General features: G+C 41.4%; 1 protein-coding gene and 2 pseudogenes across 4 annotated transcripts; 1 reads left to right on the forward strand and 2 right to left on the reverse strand.

Moving 5' to 3' along the window:
* The first annotated feature begins 3,878 nt into the window (after positions 1-3,878).
* LOC104100995 (organelle RRM domain-containing protein 1, chloroplastic) lies at positions 3,879-19,714 on the forward strand. 4 transcript variants are annotated; one of them, XM_070187428.1, is made up of 4 exons: positions 3,880-4,231; positions 4,319-4,387; positions 5,002-5,106; positions 19,678-19,714. In XM_070187428.1, the coding sequence occupies exons 1-3, from the start codon at positions 3,973-3,975 to the stop codon at positions 5,088-5,090; spliced, it is 417 nt and encodes a 138-aa protein (XP_070043529.1). In that variant the 5' UTR covers positions 3,880-3,972; the 3' UTR covers positions 5,091-5,106; positions 19,678-19,714. The 4 variants fall into 4 exon arrangements, with proteins under 4 accessions (XP_070043531.1, XP_070043529.1, XP_070043530.1 ...); XM_070187429.1 differs by having other exon boundaries at positions 19,684-19,714; XM_009608392.4 differs by lacking the exon at positions 19,678-19,714 and adding an exon at positions 17,932-18,445 and having other exon boundaries at positions 3,882-4,231.
* Positions 18,868-20,070, reverse strand: LOC138891360 (uncharacterized; annotated as a pseudogene).
* Positions 20,071-20,100: 30 nt separating this feature from the next.
* On the reverse strand, positions 20,101-21,704 carry LOC104100994 (protein REVEILLE 7-like; annotated as a pseudogene).
* Between the last annotated feature and the right edge of the window lie 278 nt (positions 21,705-21,982).

Consider the following 21,982-nt stretch of genomic DNA (forward strand, 5'->3'; position numbering starts at 1 on the left):
ATTATCAGGAGTTGGGCTCTGCAGATGCCGAGAATAGTGTCCCTCGCAAACTGGGGTAGTTTCATTCCCTTCGTTGCGGGTCTTGCTAATGGAATCATCACGCTGGGACACTTCTTCCCGTTCATCGCGTGCTCCAATGTTGTAAGCGTTGTTAACATCATTAGCTGCCATATCTAATTTTTACTGAGGAAAGAATCAAAACTTGCTAGTAACAAATGAATGGATCAAATCAATTATGCAGTTGTCTATGCCCCACGATGGGTGCCAAACTGTTTACCCGTAAAACGATACAGTTAATTTTATAGTATGATTTATAGACAAGCGAATAAATTTGATCTAAAAATGATAAACAAATAATAACTATAATTAGATTAACAAACAAAAGTAAATGAGATAATAAGCCTGACTCCCAACTTAGCCTTTCCGAGAACAAGAGTAAAAAACTGTTGTAAAGCTATTTAATTTGAGCGTAACAAGATAGTTATAGCTTTTTACTGCAGAATATTTCCTGTCCTACAATGGTTGTTAGTCCTTCTATTTATAGCTCCGGTTAGGGAGACAAGATCCTAAAATCAAGCTCCTCTTGAATGAGAATAAATACGTCATTGATGAGTGCATAACGGTTGGCTTTAAATGCAGATATTCTCTATAAAAGCTGCTCATTAAATGGTTATCCGATGTCAAAACCTTCGAATCTTTATTGTCGGCTATGCTCCCTTCGGGATCCATCCGATACCGGTTTCACACTTCTCACCCGATGCCAATTATTTGTTGACTCATCTTTTGCATGTCTTTGGTTCCATGTGTCGCTTCATCATTCGACCACTTGCCATCAACCAATTTCACTCCACAAAATATGGTGTCAACTTTATCAAAACATTAGTGCCACATAGGATTGGGATTCCACCTTGGACAAATTTAATGGAGGAGGGGTATAGTTGAACCATTTAGGTAACGACAGGGGTATTTGTCACGACCCGTAATCCTACCCTTGGGACCGTGATGGTGCCTAACATTTCACTTGCTAGGCAAACCAATATCCCAAAATCTGGAGTCACAAATACATGAGCATCTAGATCGCTACAGATAAAGTCTGAACAAAATACAACTGTTTGAAACTAAATAAATAGTAAAGATAGAATGGAAGGGGATTTCAGGGCTGCAGACGACTTGCAGCTATACCTCAAGTCTCCAAAAGTAGCTGAATCCGAGCAGTCTCGCTATGCGCCGCTGGGATCAACACCGGTATCTGCACAAGAAGTGCAAAAGTATAGCATGAATACAACCGACCCCATGTACTCTGTAAGTGCCGAGCCTAACCTCGACGAAGTAGTACGAGGCTATGGCAAGTCACTCACAAATAACCTATGCAAAATAATAATAATAATAACAGGAATAGAAATAAAGCAATAAACTCATATAAACATACTCGAAGGTCAACTACCAGAGAGCCCCAGAATAACAAAGTCTCAAGTCTCATATCACAATACCGAGGATAACTCTACAATCTCAAACAATTGCAACATATTAAATTTGTTACGGCGCACAATCCAATCCCACCATATCATCATCTGTTCATATCATAATATCCTTATTCCGTCATATCATTTTAATACCGTTTAATACCGTTACAGCGTGCGACCGGATCCCAAACAATTTTAAATCAATAACATAAACAACTCAACAACAATATTTACAAAATATCAACAAAAACAAGGTGAAATATATAGAACAGTAAAGAACCACCAGAATAAACGGCGAATATCCAACATCTCGGAATCTCAAACTTTACCAATTCATTAGTACAGAACAGTTAAACGACTCACATAAGCAAAATAGCATAATAAAGTGCATCAAATAATATAAAAATAATAAAAGCAGGTAAAATATGTGACAATTAAAATATACAATTAAGGCAAGTAGAAACGGGTAGCAAATAAGCAGAAATCGTGTGAAAAATGAATAAATTAAGGCAAGTAATAATTAAATGACAAGTAACAAGTATAGCATAGATGTCGAGTAAAAACACGTAACAGTTAAAGCATATAACAGGAAAGGACATGGAGTAAATGAAGACATAGAAATAAATGGCCTAATCCCGCATGGTATATCCCATAACGGCGCATATACACTCGTCACCTCGCATATACGCTGCTTTTCCCACATAATTAATATAGCAAATAATTCAACAAGTCCTAATTCTCTCACGACAAAGTTAGACACAACACTTACCTCTTTCCACAATCAAATCAACACCCAAACACGGCCTTTCCTTTAAAATTAGCCTCCAAACCAGTCAAATCTAGCCAGATATAGTTCAAATAATTCAAAATAAGCTTTAGAAACTACCCACGAGTGAAAATAATTCGATCTTTGATGAAATTAGAAAAAGTCAACCTCGAGCCCGCTTGGTCAAAACCTGAAATTCGGACCAAAACTCGATTACCCAAATTGTAAATCTCAATTTTATAAAATCCCCAAATTCTACCTGATTCCCTAATTTCTACCATGAAAAATCCTATTTAAAGGTTAAAATCAATGAGTGTTTATAGAAATGTAACAAAACAAGTTAAAATTTACTAACTAATGAAGTTGGGATGAAAAACTTCTTCAAAATCGCCTCTAGGCCGAGCTCTAACTTCAAAATGATAAACAATGGTTCAAACCCCGACTTTTGGATTTAATACCTGGGCGTCAGGTGTTCATTGCGTTTGCGAAGCCCCTGACGCGTTCGCGAAGAGCAGCGGCCAAAAGGCTTTCGCATTCACGAGGTACTCTTCGCGTTCACGAAGGCTTAACTCCCCACATGCCTTCGCATTCGTGAACCAGGGCCCGCATTCGCGTAGAGTAACCGCCTGATCTTCCCCCATATCCCACAACTCTCCGCGTTCGCGAGAGGCATGTCGCATTCGCGAAGGGTAAGCCCCCTCTGCTTCGCATTCGTGACCAGCTTCTCGCGTTCATGATGAACAATCCGCCCCAGCCCCAAACTTCCCCTTCGCGATCGCGAAGCACAACACACCAGACACCAGAACCTGCTGTTGCACAAGTTCAAAAATGACCCGAAACCTATCCGAAACTCATGCGAACCACTCAAGCTCCAAACCAAACATGCACACAAGTGTAATAACATCATTTAAACTCGCTCACGCGATCAAATCACCAAAATAACATCTAGAACCACAAATCGGACATCAAAACGCATGAAATTCAATAGAAAACTCAAGAACTTCAAAAATCACAACCAAGCGTCTAAATCCTATCAAACCAACTCCGAATTGTACTAAATTTTGCAGACAAGTTTCAAATAGCAAAACGGACCTATACTAAGTCCCAAAATCAAAATCTGAACGCGATAGCCATAAAGTCAATCTACGGTCAAACCTAGGAAGTTTTCAAACTTTGAAATTACTAGCTTTAGGCAAAACAGTCAAATCAACCTAGGGACCTCCGAATTTAGTTTCGGGCATACACATAAGTCCAAAATTACAATACGGACCTACCAGAATTGTCAAAATACCGATCCGGGATCAACTCATGTTGACCGTAGTCAACTCAAGTTGTTTTTAAAATCAAAAATCATATTTTCTTCAAATTTTTACATAAAATTTGAAACATCAAATGAAGCTAATGGAGGTCTCGGAACACGGAGTTAAAGGCTAGTACTCAAAATGACATATCGGATCGTCACATTATTTTTATATGGATAGTATAACAGAGGGTAAAATGATCATTTTCTCATAGTAAACGGGCACCTTTGGCGAAGGAAATTTAAATAAGGAGTTTCGATAGATATACATAGATAAATATAAATATAATCAAATAGATAAATAAATAATACTAGTAAAGTTGTTTGAAGAACTGTGATACCATTATTTTCTGTGACTCGTATAGGGTATACGTGCAGAAGTAAGCGCACGACCCATTATCCATTTTCATTGCTCTCGACTCTACGCTGAACTGTGGCGAAAAATGGTGGCATTGTTCGCTAGCGCTAATGTGTATGCACCGCTACCACTGTGGTCTTCCATTAGAAAAGAATCAAAGTATCTTTTCCATTGTCACCCAACAATTCACAGTCAACATTTCTCCTCCTCTTCTTCTTCTTCGTCGTCGTCGTTATCAATTCAGCCCCCAACTCGTTATTTCCAAATTGTATCTTGTTATCCTCTGTCTTCTTCCCCAACGACTCGCTTCAACTTCAATCCCTCTACCAAGCTCTTTGTCAGTGGTCCGTTCTCTTTTACTATAGTTTTTTCCATTTCGTTACATTTGCTATTTCCATTTTTACTTTTTTGTTAATAATTTCATTTTGTAGGACTCTCATTTCGTACAACTGAAGAGAGCTTAAGAAATGCCTTCAAGGACTTCGGGGAGATCGTGGAAGGTGATAATATCCCTTCTTTTCTCTCATCATTTAGCAAGCAAATCTTGCTGTTGTACCCTGTGCTTACTTTGCTGTACCTTGCAATGAAGTTGCTCTCATATTGTACTCTGTGCTCACTTTCTTGCAATGAAGTTGCTCTCATATTGTACTCTGTGCTCACTTTGTTCTACCTTGCAATGAAATTGCTCTCTTCACTAACCAAAATGAGCACTCATTTGACAAATGTTGCTGTTGTACTCTGTGCTGTCTTTGTTATACCTTGCAATGCTATTGTTATCTTAACTAACCAAAATGAGCACTCATATGACAATTGTTGCTGTTGTACTCAGTGCCAACTCAATTGTACCGTACAATAAAGTTTTATTCACAATAGAGTAAAACTTGCAACTAGCATATTACAACAACAACAACAACAAAAAACCAGTATAATCCTACTAGTGGGGTCTGGGGAGGTTAGTGTGTACGCAGACCTTACCCCTACCTGGGGTAGAGAGGCTGTTTCCGGTAGACCCTCGGCTCTCTCCCTCCAAGAACTCCCCACCTTGCTCTTGGGGTGACTCGAACTCACAACATCTTAGTTTATTAAAATTCCTAAAACATGTATATATTTGCAGTGAATTTGGTGATGGACAAAATTGCCAACAGACCAAGAGGATTTGCTTTCCTTCATTATTACGGAGGAGGAATCACAGAAAGCAATTGAGGGAATGCATGGCAAGGTAATACCAGCATTCATCCTTAGCTAAATAGAATGTAACTCTGTCATAGAACATGTTGTTCACTAAAGAATCTATTGGCATATAGTGTAAAATCTTTTCTACAAATCTTATACGTGTCGGAGTCAGCCCACAGAATGCCCGAATGAAAGACTCATATAAAATTAACTAACGCTATTGTCTAGGACCACCTTGTCTTGCTTTGGAAACATATCAAAGGTTCATTGAAACTAAGTAGCAGTAAATTTATGGAAAGCATTTGCTGTTGCACTCTTTGGTCTACTTCTTTTGAAATCGAGGTAAGGTTTTAGCATCGGTTTGACTTTTTACAATATTAAATCGGGTCAAACAACAATGGATAAACGGTGAAGGGGACCGGTAAAAAGGAGTGAGTTTTAAATTGAGCCATGTGCAGAATTAGGAGATAAAATATTATAATGATTTACCGTTTGGACCAAGAGGAAAATTTAGCCCATTTTGATAATGACAGGGTTTTATTTGACCCTTAGACCATTTTGCATAGCCCAGGGACAAATGTGGACCTTTCCTTATAATCATTCCTATCATTTTTATTGTCAAAGGTAACAAATATTTGTTATAGAACAATCTTTTTATCTCCATGTTTTCAAACACGGAAAACCCTTCTAAGTAGTGCAACCTTAAAAGAGACTTATGGCCCTCAAACAGTCTACAGACAAAAACAACTACTATGACTTAATCCCAAACAAGTTGGTGTAAGGCTCAAACAAAAGTCTACTGCTTTGTGCAAGTCCTTTTTGATGCTCTTTCACACACCTGATATGTTTAGTCATTGTACAAGGGCATAAATGATGAGACACAAGCTTGGATTAAAACTTGGGAATATACATAAGTTGCACCTTGAAGTTGTCCCCAAAACTCAATTATACACTTAAACTTTGCGGGCGGCCTTTTACCTCCCTATTCTTATTTGAAGTGGAACTAAGACCCCCATAAGTGACAAAATGGCAAAAAATGTGATGTTCGCCCACATCAGGCACGTGAAAAGCTATAAATACGCCTAATTGATAAAATTGTCTGGCAACTAGGACCATTTAAAATATGACAAGCGGAAGATGGGGTCCATTTATTATTTTTCCAACTATGCAAAAGTAAAAAATATGAGGAAAGAAAAAGAAATAAGTTTGACCTCTTTCCTCCTTCAACCCCCCCCCGCCTTTCTCTTTTTCAGTTAAGGTTTCTGGACACTTTTCCTAACAAAGTCTCAATCTTTTCTTTTTTGAACAATGCATCTCTATTTGCAAGTCCCAAAGTTATTATTTATATGGAGAAAGAGCTGATGGAGCGTAAGATTCTTGAGCTGGAAAGTTTCATTGAAACTGGGTGTCTGCATTTTTCTTAAAGAAGCTTTGTGTATTTGAGGAATGTGCTTGATGTATATGATTTTTTATTTTTTTGGTTTGTATGGTTCAAGATGAAAATCAGCCTAAGATAATTAAGCCCAAGTCATTAAACAAGAATAATTGCTTGATTTTCTTCATTAGCTTCATCGAGTGTCCACTGGCCGGAAAATCGAACTCCAGCGACCTTATTTTTTCCGGTGAAGAAGAACTCCTAAGGCTCTTTTAGCTCCTATTCACTTTTGCTGCATTGCCTTCTTTCGTCATCAAACATCTCCTCCTCCATCCCCTTCACCTTCTTCCACCTTACGCCGGTGTCCTTCCCTCTTCAACGTCGCCAAACTGCTGCATTTTACTGAAGCAAGAACTCAAACAATTCAAAGCCCACTGTGTGAGTGATAAACAAATAACTCTTTTTTGAAAGTTTTGTAGGTTTCAATTGAAATGGAAAAAAATAGTACTCCTACATGATTTTCTGAAAAGTGCGAGAGGAAGAAGAAAAAAATAGTGAAAGAATTGATAGAAGAGAAAATACACGTTTCAGTGTATGTAACACACAACAACAACAAACACAGTATAATCCCACAAGTGGGGTTTGGGGAGGGTAGTGTGTACACAGACCTTACCCCTACCTTATGAAGATAGAGAGGCTGTTTCCGGTAGACCCTCAGCTCAAGGAACAGTAAACTAAATCAACAAACAATAGCAACAACAAAGTAATAGGTTAATGAAAGCGAATAATATAACATGTACTAATAACGAACCAGGAATAAGCAAATACAACAATAGGACTAGTTTTACTGACAAGCCTAGGAGAGACTCGGGCAACTAATCTGTCAACCTTCAACCCTAATACTCGTCCTCCACGCCTTTCTATCGAGGGTCATGTCCTCGGTAAGCTGAAGCAGTGACATGTCCTGTCTAATCATCTCACCCCAGTACTTCTTAGGCCTACCCCTACCCTTCCTCAGATCTGCCATGGTCAACCTCTCACACCTCCTAACCGGGACAGCTATATCTCGCCTCATCACGTGCCCGAACCATCTCAGCCTCGATTCTCACAACTTGTCCTCCACATGGGCCACTCCCACCATGTCCCTAATAATTTCGTTCCTAATCTTGTCTTTCTTGGTATGTCCACACATCCATCTCAACATCCTTATTTTCAGCTACTTTCATCTTCTGGACATGGGATTTCTTGACGGGCCAGCACTCAGCCCAATACAACATAGTCGGACTAACCACCACTCTGTAGAACTTGCCTTTAAGTCTTGGTGGCATATTTTTATCACACAAAACCCCGGATGCAGGCCTCCATTCGACACTGGCCTTTTAAAATCTAGGCATTGCTTTTCAAGGGGGTGTTAGCTCCACTTCAAACAAGAATAAGGGGTAAAAGATCGCCCTCAAAACTTTTTGAGACAACTTCAAGGTGCAATTTATGTATTTTCCCCTTTCCTGCTTTTGTCTTTTTGTCCAGCAAAATTCAATATATGTGCATACCAATGGATCAGTAACTGCTTTGAGGTCAATATATGTGGACCCATGAAGTTCCTCTTTGTATAGATGATTGGATGTTATTTATAGAGAGTCATAGTTTTATGTAGGTCTCTACTTTTTGGTATACCCCTTGTATACGAGTTTTTATGCCCAATTTTGGTCAATAAAATTTATTGCTTTGTTAAAAAAAAAATGTATGTATTACATATTTTTGGGGTCGAAGTTAGATGTCCCAATGGAGATATACAGTAAACAAAAAATAAGGTTGGTGACTTTATTTGTCAAGTGGATGCCTGACAAGTTCAGACATTAGATACAGATCTTGGTGCAGGTTTAGCCAATTTTCATATGGCTTCCCGTCATTTATTGTTTGATAGATTGATAAATGAACGCTATTAGTTCTTCAGAATAGATAACAACCCTACATCTACATTAGCAGATAGAGGATTTTGTGTGCGTGGAAGATCAGCTACTGGTCATCCGTGAAGCAAGTCATCTTTATGTCACATGATACTGTATGGCAATTGATTTTCAATAAAATACTGTAAGTTGCGTGATGATAGTTTCTTTTTAGAATAAGACTAAGTTCTTTATACACCTGTCTAGGATAGTATACCACCTAAAGGATATAAACCACAGAGAAGATATTGAAAGAAGTGAGTTGGCCATGTCATAAGCTCTGGTAACATGTCAATCTTTTTGCTGATTGTTTTTGTGATAATTTTTGGTAATTTCAGTGTTAACTCTTAGGGTTTCAGAGTCATTGACTTCATTACATTGCTAGTGATATGTCCAAATTCCAAACTATCAATTAGGACTATTTCAATTATTCAACAATTTGAAGAGTTCAGAAATCTTTAGAACAAGTTAACTTTATTGTAAAAATAAAGGGCAATCCGGTGCACGAAGCATCCCATGTTCATGCAGGCCGGGGAAAGGGCTGCACCCAAAGGGATGTAATGTAGGCAGCCTACCCTTATACAAGCATCAGTGGCTGATTCCACGGCTCGAACTCGTGACCTACAGGTGTCACGGGGACAACTTTACTGTTGCTCCAAGGTTCCCCTTCTTTTATTATAAAAATAATTCCGATAAACATGTATGCAAACAGTGAAAACTGAGTTTGCAACCAACTTTTTTTCCCAAACCAATGCATTAATATCTTTGGATGTTTGAATATGTATATGGTCAAAACCGTTTTCAACCTTCGTACGATTGGTGAAAATAGACCGAAGAACATCTTCATAATATCGAGGTGAGATTTGAAGAAGGCACGAACAAGTTTCGAGTTTCGGAGTCAGATTAAATATTGAGCTCGACACCATTATCGAGCTCGAGTCCAAATCGAACTATACTGAGAAGCGACGGAATCGAGCTTAAGAGCCAGAGGCCAACCAATACCGAGTCCAAGTCAATACCGGACCCCGAGTCGGCATCGAGCTCAAACCCGCATCGAGCTCTAAAACTGGAAATCGACCAATACCGAGTCCGATCAAGATCGAGCTCATAGACAAGAGCCGTTACAGCCGCACTAAGGGAGAAAATCTCGGCGGGAATTAGAGAAAAGCTGATTTATCATGGGTTCTCCACTATGTATTTTTAATTATATCTAAAGTAGGATCCCCCACTATAAAAGGGATGGCTATATTTCTGTAAAGGGGGAAGTTTGGCATACATTGTAACTCAGATATCATATTGAAGAATTATCCCTTTTTAGCTTCATAGATTGATTCATTTTGCTTAATCCATAAATCATCTTCCTTTCAACCCGGTTTGAATCTTTTCTTTATAGTTAATATTCGATATTTCTATTTACTTTTACGATTTGTGTCAAGTTATACCACATACCCTTAGAACTACATACAAATTCAACTCTATCCGTTTTTCGAGTAAACAGTTTGGCGCCCACCGTGGGGCTAAGGATAACAGTGGTTATTTGATACGAATCTGCAAAACACACCATTTTATGCTTGTTTTCGGAAGTGCCTTTGATTTCGGATTAGCAACGACGAGCTCTTAAATTAAATGGCCTTACCTATCGACAACGAAGCCGGCCTTCAAGGTGAGAACAACAACTTGACGCCCAGGGTCGGAATGCCGCTTGTCGACGCCGTTGGAGCTCGAATCGAAGTGCCATTAGACATTAATTCGCATGTGGCCATTGAGACAAACCTACGTTCTGAACCTGAAAATAGCATTCATGGTGGTACTCGATCTGCATTTCGAGATACCCATAACGTTGTGGAAAACGAAATCAGCTTACGTATGATTTTCGAAATGTTGCAAGCTCAACAGGCAACAATAGCTCAATTGCAGAGTCAAACCCAGGTACCGAGCAGGCCGGAGCCCAATCCACCCCGAGAAGTCACCCACAGAATGGAACCAGCTATAGTAAGGTCAAATGAGCAAAAGTCGGGGGCTAATCCCGAAATTGCTAAGATGTTCGAAGAACTGACCAAACGAATAGAATCAGGAGAAAGGAGGATCGAGGCAAACGACAAAAAAGTGGAAACATATAACTCTAGGGTTGATCGGATCCCGGGGGCACCACCGATATTGAAGGGCTTAGATTCCAAAAAATTTACCCAAAAGCCTTACCCCCCGAGCGCGGCTCCTAAACCGATCCCAAAGAAGTTTCGCATGCCCGAGATTCCTAAATATAATGGAACGACCGATCCCAACGAACATGTCACCTCTTACACATGTGCCATCAAAGGGAACGATCTAGAGGACGACGAGTTCGAATCTGTATTATTGAAAAAATTCGGTGAAACCCTGACAAAGGGAGCAATGATATGGTATCATAATTTACCGTCTAACTCTATCGATTCTTTTGCTATGCTTGCAGATTCTTTCGTAAAAGCACATGCTGGGGCCATAAAAGTCGAGACCAAGAAGTCGGACCTATTCAAGGTAAGACAAAAGGATAATGAGATGCTAAGAGAATTCGTATCTAGTTTCCAAATGGAACGAATGGATCTACCACCAGTCACGGACGATTGGGCTGTTCAAGCTTTCACTCAAGGTCTAAACGAACGAAGCTCGATGGCTTCACGGCGGCTGAAGCATAACCTGATCGAGTACCCAGCTATTACTTGGGCCGATGTGCATTCGATATCAATCCAAAATAAGAGTCGAAGACGACCAGTTGGGTTCTGGGTCCGTTATTAAAAGGGCTACCAACCATAGATCGATCAGAGACCGATACCGGCCGTATAGTGGAAATCCTACAAGCTCGGTGTGATAAACGACAATCAACTACCAAGCAATCAGAACGTGTCACGCCTAAAACAATACTACTGCTAAGGTACGACCCCCCCTTCCCGTTCAATTATATTTCGAAACTAACCCTTGCAGGTGTTCGACCAAAGATAGGGATGGATTATTCAACTCGAAGCCTTTAGGCCAGAAAGCACGCGTTGCACTCTTTTTCCCTTAGACCGGTTTTTTCCCAAATGGGTTTTTCGGCAAGGTTTTTTAATGAAGCAACCATTGATCGTGCTAACTTGGAACAATTCAACAGTATCCGAGGCCTCCTTACAATCAACCCCGAATACTAGGGGGCATTGTCATCGAATATATCAACGATGATTATCAAGTTCGGTGCAAAGGAAGTTACTTCGCTACTTCATGGCAACAGGGTCTCAACAGGAAAAGTTGTAAGGGTCAAATGGTCAAACGAGCCATGTCCATGTAGTTGGCCCGAGCCCTGACACAAAACATAAACACATGTATAATGACTTACAAAGAAAAATTTCTTTTTTACCGATATCTTATATCCAAGAAAAATTCCTCTATTTCGAGATCTATTATGCAAACAGGCTTAAGGGCCGACCATTACCCTATAAATCGGGGACTGCCAACTGAAAAGTCAACGAGTTCGAGCAACACTCACTCGACTATAAAGCCTAAGGGCTACCCCGACACGAGTTCGAGCAACCATTCTCACTCGGGGACTATCTACGAAGCCCAAGGGCTACAAAACATTTCGAGTTCGAGCAATCACTCACTCGACCATTAAACCTACGGGCTACATCACTTCGAGTTTGAGCAAGCACTCACTCGACTACTAAGTCTACGGGCTACATTACTTCGAGTTCGAGCAATCACTCACTCGACCATTAAGCCTACGGGCTACATCACTTCGAGTTCGAGCAAGCACTCACTCGACTATTAAGCCTACGGACTACCTTACTTCGAGTTCGAGCAATCACTCACTCAACTATTAAGCCTACGGGCTACATTACTTCGAGTTCGAGCAATCACTCACTCGACTACTAAGCCTACGGGCTACATCACTTCGGGTTCGAGCAAGCACTCACTCGACTACTAAGCCTACTGGCTACATTACTTTGAGTTCGAGCAATCACTCACTCGACCATTAAGCCTACGAGCTATATCACTTCGAGTTCGAGCAATCACTCACTCGACTGTTAAGCCTACGGGCTACCTTACTTCGAGTTCGAGCAATCACTCACTCGACTGTTATGGCTACGGGCTACCTTACTTCGAGTTCGAGCAATCACTCACTCGACTATTAAGCCTACAGGCTACATTACTTCGAGTTCGAGCAATCACTCACTCGACTACTAAGCCTACGGGCTACATCACTTCGAGTTCGAGCAATCACTCACTCGACTACTAAGCCTACGGGCTACATTACTTCGAGTTCGAGCAATCACTCACTCGACTGCTAAGCCTACGGGCTACATCACTTCGAGTTCGAGCAAGCACTCACTCGACTATTAAGCCTACGGGCTACATTACTTCGAGTTCGAGCAATCACTCACTCGACCATTAAGCCTACGAGCTACATCACTTCGAGTTCGAGCAAGCACTCACTCGACTATTAAGCCTACGGGCTACATTACTTCGAGTTCGAGCAATCACTCACTCGACTACTCAGCCTACGGGCTACAACACTTCGAGTTCGAGCCAGAACTCACTCGACTACTAAGCCTATGGGCTACATTACTTCGAGTTCGAGCAATCACTCACTCGACCATTAAGCCTACGAGCTACATCACTTCGAGTTCGAGCAAGCACTCACTCGACTACTAAGCCTACGGGCTACCTTTCTTCGAGTTCGAGCAAAGCACTCACTCGACTATTAAGCCTACGGGCTACCATACTTCGAGTTCAAGCAATCACTCACTCGGCTATTAAGCCTACGGGCTACCTTATTTCAAGTTCGAACAATCACTCACTCGACTATCAAGCCTACGGGATATATTTTTTCGAGTTCGAGCAAAGCACTCACTCGACCTCTAGGCCTACGGGCTACCTTTCTTCTAGTTCGAGCAAAGCACTCACTCGACTATTAAGCCTACGGGCTACCTTAATTCGAGTTCGAGCAATTACTCACTCAACTATTAAGCCTACGGGCTACCTTTCTTCGAGTTCGAACAATCACTCACTCGACTATCAAGCCTACAGGCTATATTTCTTTGAGTTCGAGCAAAGCACTCACTCGACCTCTAAGCCTACGGGCTATACTACTTCGAGTTCGAGCAATCACTCACTCGACCTCTAGACCTACGGGCTATATTACTTCGAGTTCGAGCAATCAGTCACTCGACTACTAAGCCTACGGGCTACCTAATTTCGAGTTTGAGCAAGCACTCATTCGGTTATAAAGGCTACAAGGTCCGAATTCGATCAAATTGCCTAAAGCCTTATGAAAGCCTTCATAAGGCATGAATGAAACAAAATCTTCACAAGGCAGAGAATAAAACAGAGGCAAGTCGGGAAAAGGAAAGATCTTTATATATATATATATATATATATATATATATATACAAGAGTGTTTACAACGTCCAAACAGGACCCTACACAAAAAACCAAAATGGAATCTAAGGGCTAAGTTTCTTGGTTATCTCCGGGGGCGGTCTCTTCTCCATCAGGCTACTCCCCGCTCTCGGACCCACTCTTGCTCCCATCATCATCATCATCGGAAGCCAAGGCTCCAGCATCGACTTCGAGCTCTTTAGCCCTTTTTATCTCTTCGGTGAGATCGAACCCTCGAGCATGGATCTCCTTGAGGGTCACCCTCCGAGATTGGCATTTGACAAGTTCAGCAACCCAATGTGCTCGAGTTTTAGCGGTCTCGACTGCCTCTCTTGCTTGTACCTGAGCAGCTTCAGCATCGGCCCGATAGACGGCCACGAATGCATCCGCATTGGCCTTTGCTTTTTCGGCGTCAGATTTGGCCTTGGCAAGTTCGGAGGCCAACCGAGCCTCGAGCTCCGATATTTTTCTTGCTTGAATCGAGCTCTTCTCCTTCATGCTTTGAAGTTGGTTTTCAGCCGATGATAATTGGGCTCGAGCAGTTTCTTTTTATGCGGCAAGACGGTCCATGCCATCTTTCCATCCCAAGGTCTCCGCCCTTATCATATCGACCTCCTCACGAAGCTTCCCAATCACCTCAAGCTTCTGCTGCAGCTGTGAGATCGAAATATTAGCCACCGTTCTAGAATCGAGCCCATGGGTGTTTAAGATTACCATTACCTGCTTGGTCAGGTCGGTCTGGTCTTGTTGAGCCTTGGCCAATTCAGCTCGGAGGCCCTTGATTTCTTCTTCCCTTTGTCCGAAGAGGAGCCTAAGGGCGTTCCTCTCCTCCGTGACCCGTCGGAGGTCGGCCTCGTACCGACGCAGCTCAGCTCGAGATCGAGAACATGCTTCTCGATGAACCGCTGCGGCCTACGAAGAAAGAAGAAAAGAAGTTAGAAAAAAAATAGCAAACATGAAAGTGGTATCAACGAATGGAGTTAGAGCTTACCCGATTCAGAGCTTGTTGCACTTCACAAAAAAGGCCCGACACATCACTAGGGCCAGCAACATCCTTGACACCAGTAAACAAATCACGGAAGGGGTCCTCCCCTTCATGAGACCGGTCTACCTCGAGGGCCCCCAAAGCTTGGACTTCCCGAATCGCCCCTTCCGAAAAAGCAGGGAGAGTGGACGAGTCTCCGATTACTATTGCCCCAAGCGACTCGCTTGGGGCGTTCTCCTCAGTTCAGAGAGCTTCAGGGCCGGCCCCTTCAGATATACCCACCGTTTGTTGACTTCGGTGGGAAGCATCCTCGATCTCTAATGATTCGGGGACTTTGCCCGATTCTTTCTCCGATACCCCCTCAGTTCGAGGCGGAGCTTCATAAACCACCATCGATCCAGCTGCCTTTCGGGCATCGATGGTTTTCTTAACTCGGGCTTCTAGTACGGACCCGTCAACTTCTTCTTCTTCTTCATCTTCATCCCTCAGATGCCGAACGGATTCTTCGGTCAGAGGGATAAGTTTCCTCCTCGGCTTACGAGTTGTCCTTGTCTTGGGTTCTGGATCCTCGAAAGTGGAGGCCCATTTTCTCTTATTGGCCTTCGTCGGTTTCGGAACCGGGGCCGAAGTCTCTTCCTCACCGGACGGGGCCCTCATAACCGCATCTTTGCCCAAGCCTACACACAAGAAAATTGGTTAAGTATATGGAAAACATTCTGTTCGAACCAACAAAGGCATGAGAAAGAGGCTTACCATGATTTTTGGCCTCCCATTGGCCCTTTGACAAATCACGCCACGAGCGCTCGGCGTATACAGAGGTCGAAGCCAGGGCCTGTACCCAGCTCTTAAGGCCGGGAACAACACCGGGCATCCAAGCAACCGCTATTTCACGAAAAAAAGATATCGGTGAGAAAGAGATAAAAGGAGCAAAGCAATAAGAGCTAACAATCGAAATATACTTACGCTTCATGTTCCACTCCTCAGGGAATGGCATCTGCTCGGCCGAGATCAGATCGGAGGTCTTCACTCGCACGAACCTGCCCATCCAACCCCGGTCCTTGTCCTCGTCTATGCTCGAGAAGAGCACTTTGTTAGCCCGACGCTGGAGTTTTATTAGCCCACCTCGATAGATGCGGGGATTGTACAATTTGATAAGGTGGTCGAGGGTGAAAGGCATCCCCTTGATCCTATTCACAAAAAAGCGGATCAGAATAACGATCCGCCAAAAGGAAGGATGGATTTGGCCTAGGGTTATTCGGTATTGGCGGGAAAAATCGATAACGATAGGGTCGAGGGGGCCCAATGTGAAAGGGTATGTATACACACTTAAAAACCCTTTCACATAAGTAGTAATATCTTCTTCGGGAGCCGGGATTATCACTTCTATTTTCTCCCAGTTACAATCTTTTCTCAGCTGCTCGAGGTGTCCCTTAGTTATCGAGCACATATACTTCGATACTGGTTCACATCGACCAGGAACCGATGAGGCTTTATCGACCTTAAAATCGGAGGTAAGAACACACTCCCCGGGAACACACTCCTCAGGCCGTGGTTCCACCGGTGTTTTGACAGCGGCAGACTGTGAAGAAGCTTTTTCTTTGTAAGGAACGGTTTTTGATGTTTTCACCATTTTGGATTTAAAAATCGAAAAAGGAAGGAGATAACAAAGATCTGATGTTTTAAAGAAAGATTTTTCAGTAAAAATCACAGATTTATAGATGAACTCAGAAGATGCAAGAAAGAACTTTAGAGAATTTGGAGATTGGAGATGTAAAAGTGATAAATGGTAAAGAAAGGGGCTATTTATAGATTGAGCAACGTCGGTTCAGTATCAACAGTGGCCGACCATCGTCTGACACGCATTAAATGCCTTGGTAAACTAAACCGACGGGACAACTATCACGTACGTCATGATCGAGCTCGAATCGTTGGGAAATCATATCGTTTCTCGCCACATCCTTCCCGAGAAACGAGGGGACTATCTGTATACGGTCAAAACCGTTTTCAACCTTCGTACGATTAATGAAGATGGACCGAAGAGCATCTTCATAATATCGAGGTGAGATTTGAAGAAGGCACGAACAAGCTTCGAGTTTCGGAGTCAGATTAAATACCGAGCTCGACGCCATTATCGAGCTCGAGTCCAAATCGAACTATACTGAGAAGCGACGAAATCGAGCTTAAGAGCCAGAGGCCAACCAATACCGAGCCCAAGTCAATACCGGATCCCGAGTCGGCATCGAGCTCAAACCCGCATCGAGCTCTAAAACTGAAAACCGACCAATACCGACCAATACCGAGTCCGATCAAGATCGAGCTCATGGACAAGAGCCATTACAGCCGCACTAAGGGAGAGAATCTCGGCGGGAATTAGGGAAAAACTGATTTATCATGGATTCTCCACTATGTATTTTTAATTATATCTAAAGTAGGATCCCCCACTATAAAAGGGATGGCTATATTTCTGTAAAGGGGGAAGTTTGGCATACATTGTAACTCAGATATCATACACTCCCATATTGAAGAATTATCCTTTTTTAGCTTCATAGATTGATTCATCTTGCTTAATCTATAAATCATCTTCCTTTTAACCCGGTTTGAATCTTTTCTTTATAGTTAATATTCGATATTTCTATTTACTTTTACGATTTGTGTCAAGTTATACCACATACCCTTAGAACTACGTACAAATTCAACTCTTTCCGTTTTTCGGATAAACAGAAGAAAATGCCGTCTTTTGGAGTTTGGATAAACTGTGCGCTATGCAACTGTACGAACGTTGTAGGGGGAGTAAATATTTCAATTTTCAGTCAATTTCTAACTTCGGAAACAGCCTCTCTACCCTCAGGGTAGGGGTAAGCTCTGCGTACACACTACCCTCCCCAGACCCCACATGTGAGATTATATTGGGTTGTCGTTGTTGTTGTTTTCTAACTTGATCCTAACCTCAAGTTATATTGTTCCCAAATTCATCTTGTACATCTCGATACATAAAAATGAATGCTTAGTAATTTACATAGTATCAAATGTATTTTCATTACATTTTCAAAAGAACCTAATGGCAAATGCATTAGACACTCTTGTATCCTCATTTGCAAATTGGAAAACGCTAGGCGTCATTGTTGCTTCATGGAGTTGTTTTTTGTTGAGTATATCCTAAAAAACTGCCATTTTCAGTTTCTGGATGGCAGGGTAATATTTGTTGAAGTCGCTAAGCCTAGATCTGAACTTCGTCGAGGCCCTAATCAAAATAAAAGACAATGATGTAGGCATGCATCCCTAATCAAGACTCATCTCCAAGGTCCATAATAACTGTTATGAGGGAGGAATGAATAGTGGACGGCTTCATTTAATCATCGTGCATCTACACTTTTATCAGAATGTTTCTGCTCAACTTGCTCTACCGAGGGATGAAGATTGCTTACTTCGATACAAGCAAAATTAATCTGGACGCAAAATGGTGATAATCATTGATTCATTATTGCATTTCCAATCCTCTCTCACACAATTGTGCAATTACTAACATGTAGTGCTTGTTGTACATGAAACCAGCTATTTGATGTGAGGCCAAAAATTTGGCAGCACAGCTTTTCTTAATTATATAACTCCATTTGTTTGTACCATAAACTCTGAGAAGACAGACTCTTCTTGTTGGTGGAGGAAATCTAAGAAAGCCCTTCCTTTTAGCTAATTCTAAGTTTGTGCTAGTCATGTATGTTAATGCATTTCCCGTTATGTCACTAGATAATAGATAGCTACAGTATATTATATATCCTGCAGATCTTGACAAAAGCGTCTGTCTCGTTTTGCACCCACATGTTTGCCTTGAGCTGACAAGTTTGCTCTGCATAAGTACACATACATCAAAAACTTCTGCTTATCTTTTTTCAGCTGCAGACATTGGCTTTTTTTTTTTGGCATTTCCTTAGCAAATTGGTGCGCTATACCCCAGTTGATATGCTGCTATACAGAATTGAGCATGTGAGTTTTTTCAGAGAAAATAAGCTGAGCCCATACTTCTCCCCACTGCTTAGTTTTATGGATTCGGATGGCATATTAATACAATCTCAAAAAGAATAATATTACCAGCCACAGCAGGGAGTTGAGACCAGATGGTGTAAAACATCATATCAAATAAGAAGAATGGGATCTCTATCCTAGGAAAGTATTGACAGTGTCAACTGTTAGGGTTATAATACAGATAGGACTACAGTCTACATGTGTTGAAAGGAAGGATTCTTGGCTATACCTTATCTGCTTATGAACTCTACTTTCCATACATCTCAGATCTCATTCTGCTCTAAAATTCTGTTGCGCGGACTTTCCAAAATGTTGCCGCACCCGTGTCGGATCCTTCAAAAATGCACTACTTTTGGAGGATCCGACACGTATCCGGCCACATTTTCGGAGAGTCCGAACAACATAGCTGAAGTTTATATAGAATACCAAATGAATGCTGAAAAGACAAGGAATGTCTGCAAATGGTCTCGTCTCTTTATGAAGTTGGCGTAAGTCATCATCAGATGACAAGAATTAAAATATCTGCGAGCCTAAATTATTCGACAAGCAGATATTGGGTAATAAATCAGACCATTGTGTGTAGGGCTGCAAAAGTGCAGGTCAGGCAAGGAGGAATTGAAAAGAGAGGTAACTGCAACAGAAAGCACTATGAGCACATTCGGGCTCTTTGTACCTCTCTTTCTTCTGCACCAACCCCCGATGACATACCATCCCTCTCTGCTAAACATCTTTTGTATGGTACAAATCCCTTTATGTAGTTCCGTTTCTCGCTCCTGGATGTACATTTAGATTCAACAGCATAACAGTTCCTCTTTCCATAATCTGCTTCACTGGCTGAGCCAATGTTAGAACCAGATGATGATCCCTCCCTCTGAGATTCTTTACTGTTTTGTCTTTGACTAGGAACAGAACTCCCCGTGGCTGTTTGGCTGCATGGCGAGACGAATCGATGCACTAAACCTTGGTACCAAGACCGCCAAGACATAGTAGCAGGAAGAGATGCTAAATTGTTAGGATTGTCATCTAGCCAATTTTCTGGCAGCGAGAAGCTGGTGGAATTGTACTGCCAGGAACCATGGCAAGAATGAACTGTGCATTTGCTTGGTTAAATGGGAAGCTGTGAAACAGATTGTCATTGCCGATATTGATTTTCTCTTCAGTTGCATTAGATGGCAATGAGTTGCAATTTTCTGTACCTTGTGAACCAAGGTTAGGAGCATCTGGTACAAAAACCGTCTGTCCAAACAGCTTGATACCTGCTAAAGGTGTTTCAACAGCTTGGTACCTGCTAAAGGTGTTTCAACAGCTCGCTTTTCACCAGAACATGAGGTATCCCTGGAAGCTATATCACATTCTTGCAAATACAGAGACTCTTAAGATCAGTGAAATTGGTAACTGGACAGCAACTCCTAGACCATTACTAACTCGCTTGAATAGTAAATTTACCGTTTTGGAATTGGTAACTGGTCCAGCAACTATCAGCTTCTACTTTTGATGCAACAGGTACTTCCTCTTCAATACTGGATTTTGATGTCATATATTTGGCGTCATTCTCTGTAGAGATTAAGTAATCGGAGTGTGCATCCATCTTACAAGAGGCTGGTGAAAGGTTAGCGCTTCGCTGTGCAGCCACTGGAGATCCAGAAAGATCTGAATCACACAAAACTGAATCTGGGGAATAAGTGTCTCTGCCCTGAGGCGATGCACTTGGGGTAGGAGACCTTTCAGACTGAGCTGAACTTCCAAGGTTAGTTATAGGCGAATCCACCATCTTACGGGGGTAAGGATGCAGTGGTTTCTTCTTCGGCCTAGGCGGAGGGATATCCATCACATTAAGTGATCCATCACCATCATTACCAGAATCACGAGCAACCTAAAATGGATGATTAAACTTCAATGATTTTGGCCAGGGATTATCGAGGCATCTCTGCTTTTATATCTTTTGCACGCCATTGTGAACCAATGAGCAAACTTGTTAACAGCGCATTTAAACTAAGGCACCAACCTTGGAAAAATATTTCTGAGCATGGCTCCGACTCTAAATTGCAGTTTTGGTGCCAACATGTTCTACATTATCAGAAATGACATTTAAGAAGCTTCCAGTATATTCAGATACATCAATGGAAAAGAAGAAAGGATTCTAAAAAAGAATGGACCTTGTGTTAGGGACGAACAACCTTATATCAAACTCACCTTCTATTTGGCGCCAAGCACTGCCATACAGCTTTAAGGCTTCAAAAAACTTTTTGTGTTCTTCCTCTGTCCACTTCTCTCTGTGTTTTGTAAAGGTATAAGGCTTCCTAACCTGCTGCACATAGGACCAAGAAATCTAATTGAATCAGATCAAGCTATATGCTATCCGAGATCATTTAAAAATGAAAAATTTTGAAACAGGGATGTTGACCTTTGGCATATTCTCATTTCCAGGAAAAGTTTCGACCTTCACTTGAGTGGCCACAGTTCCCAATTTCGAGCTAATCACAGATGAGGCATCTTGGCCAACACCCTTAGTTTGGTCCTACAACATTCCCAAGAAACTATACGCCATAAGCAACGAATCTTCAGGCGGGTTCAATTTAAAAGATAGAAAAGAACAAGATAGGAACCCTCCCACCTCACACTACTACACTCCCTCTTTCACTAATTTCTGTTAGTCAGAGTGACAATAGACAGATCATTCAGAGTTTTTCTGAGAAATAGACATATGGATATCACCCACCGCCTGCTAACGAGCAACATATGAGATACAAAATACTATGTGTAGTACTGTTTCATGCTAATCTATTGGCACACTGTAAAATCAGTTACTGGGAGTACAAACGACTAGACATTTACCCTCATGAACTCAATGTACAATTCCAAAGTTAAGATACAAAAGGTTTAGCTGCCAGATCAAAGTCAGTGAAGAAATTTGCATTGTCTTGCTTTAAGTAAAATGCAAATGAATGAACTTGATATATCCTAAGTTTTACTAACTTTTAATCAAACCTTTAGTAAGATGTGTACTACCTACTTCCCCTGATCAAATAAAGGAGTATTAAATAGTTGCCAGAATTGAAACTTATAATTGTCTTTTTGGCATAAGTTATTATTAATGAAAGAAAGCACCCACCAAATAGTACTATTACAGATAATTAATGAAGCTACTTCACAAAAACAGGATATTGCAATCATACAAATAAATGTCATTCTCCAAACATGAAATCAT

Source organism: Nicotiana tomentosiformis, chromosome 10 (genome assembly GCF_000390325.3).
Source record: "Nicotiana tomentosiformis chromosome 10, ASM39032v3, whole genome shotgun sequence".
Lineage (NCBI taxonomy): Eukaryota > Viridiplantae > Streptophyta > Magnoliopsida > Solanales > Solanaceae > Nicotiana > Nicotiana tomentosiformis.

Bases quoted from the DNA above. Each gene is read 5' to 3' on its own strand.
- LOC104100995 (XM_070187428.1), top strand. From the start codon at position 3,973: ATGGTGGCATTGTTCGCTAGCGCTAATGTGTATGCACCGCTACCACTG. The intron at 4,232-4,318 runs GTCCGTTCTCTT...TTCATTTTGTAG, and splicing joins TACCAAGCTCTTTGTCAGTG to GACTCTCATTTCGTACAACT. The intron at 4,388-5,001 runs GTGATAATATCC...ATATATTTGCAG, and splicing joins CTTCGGGGAGATCGTGGAAG to TGAATTTGGTGATGGACAAA.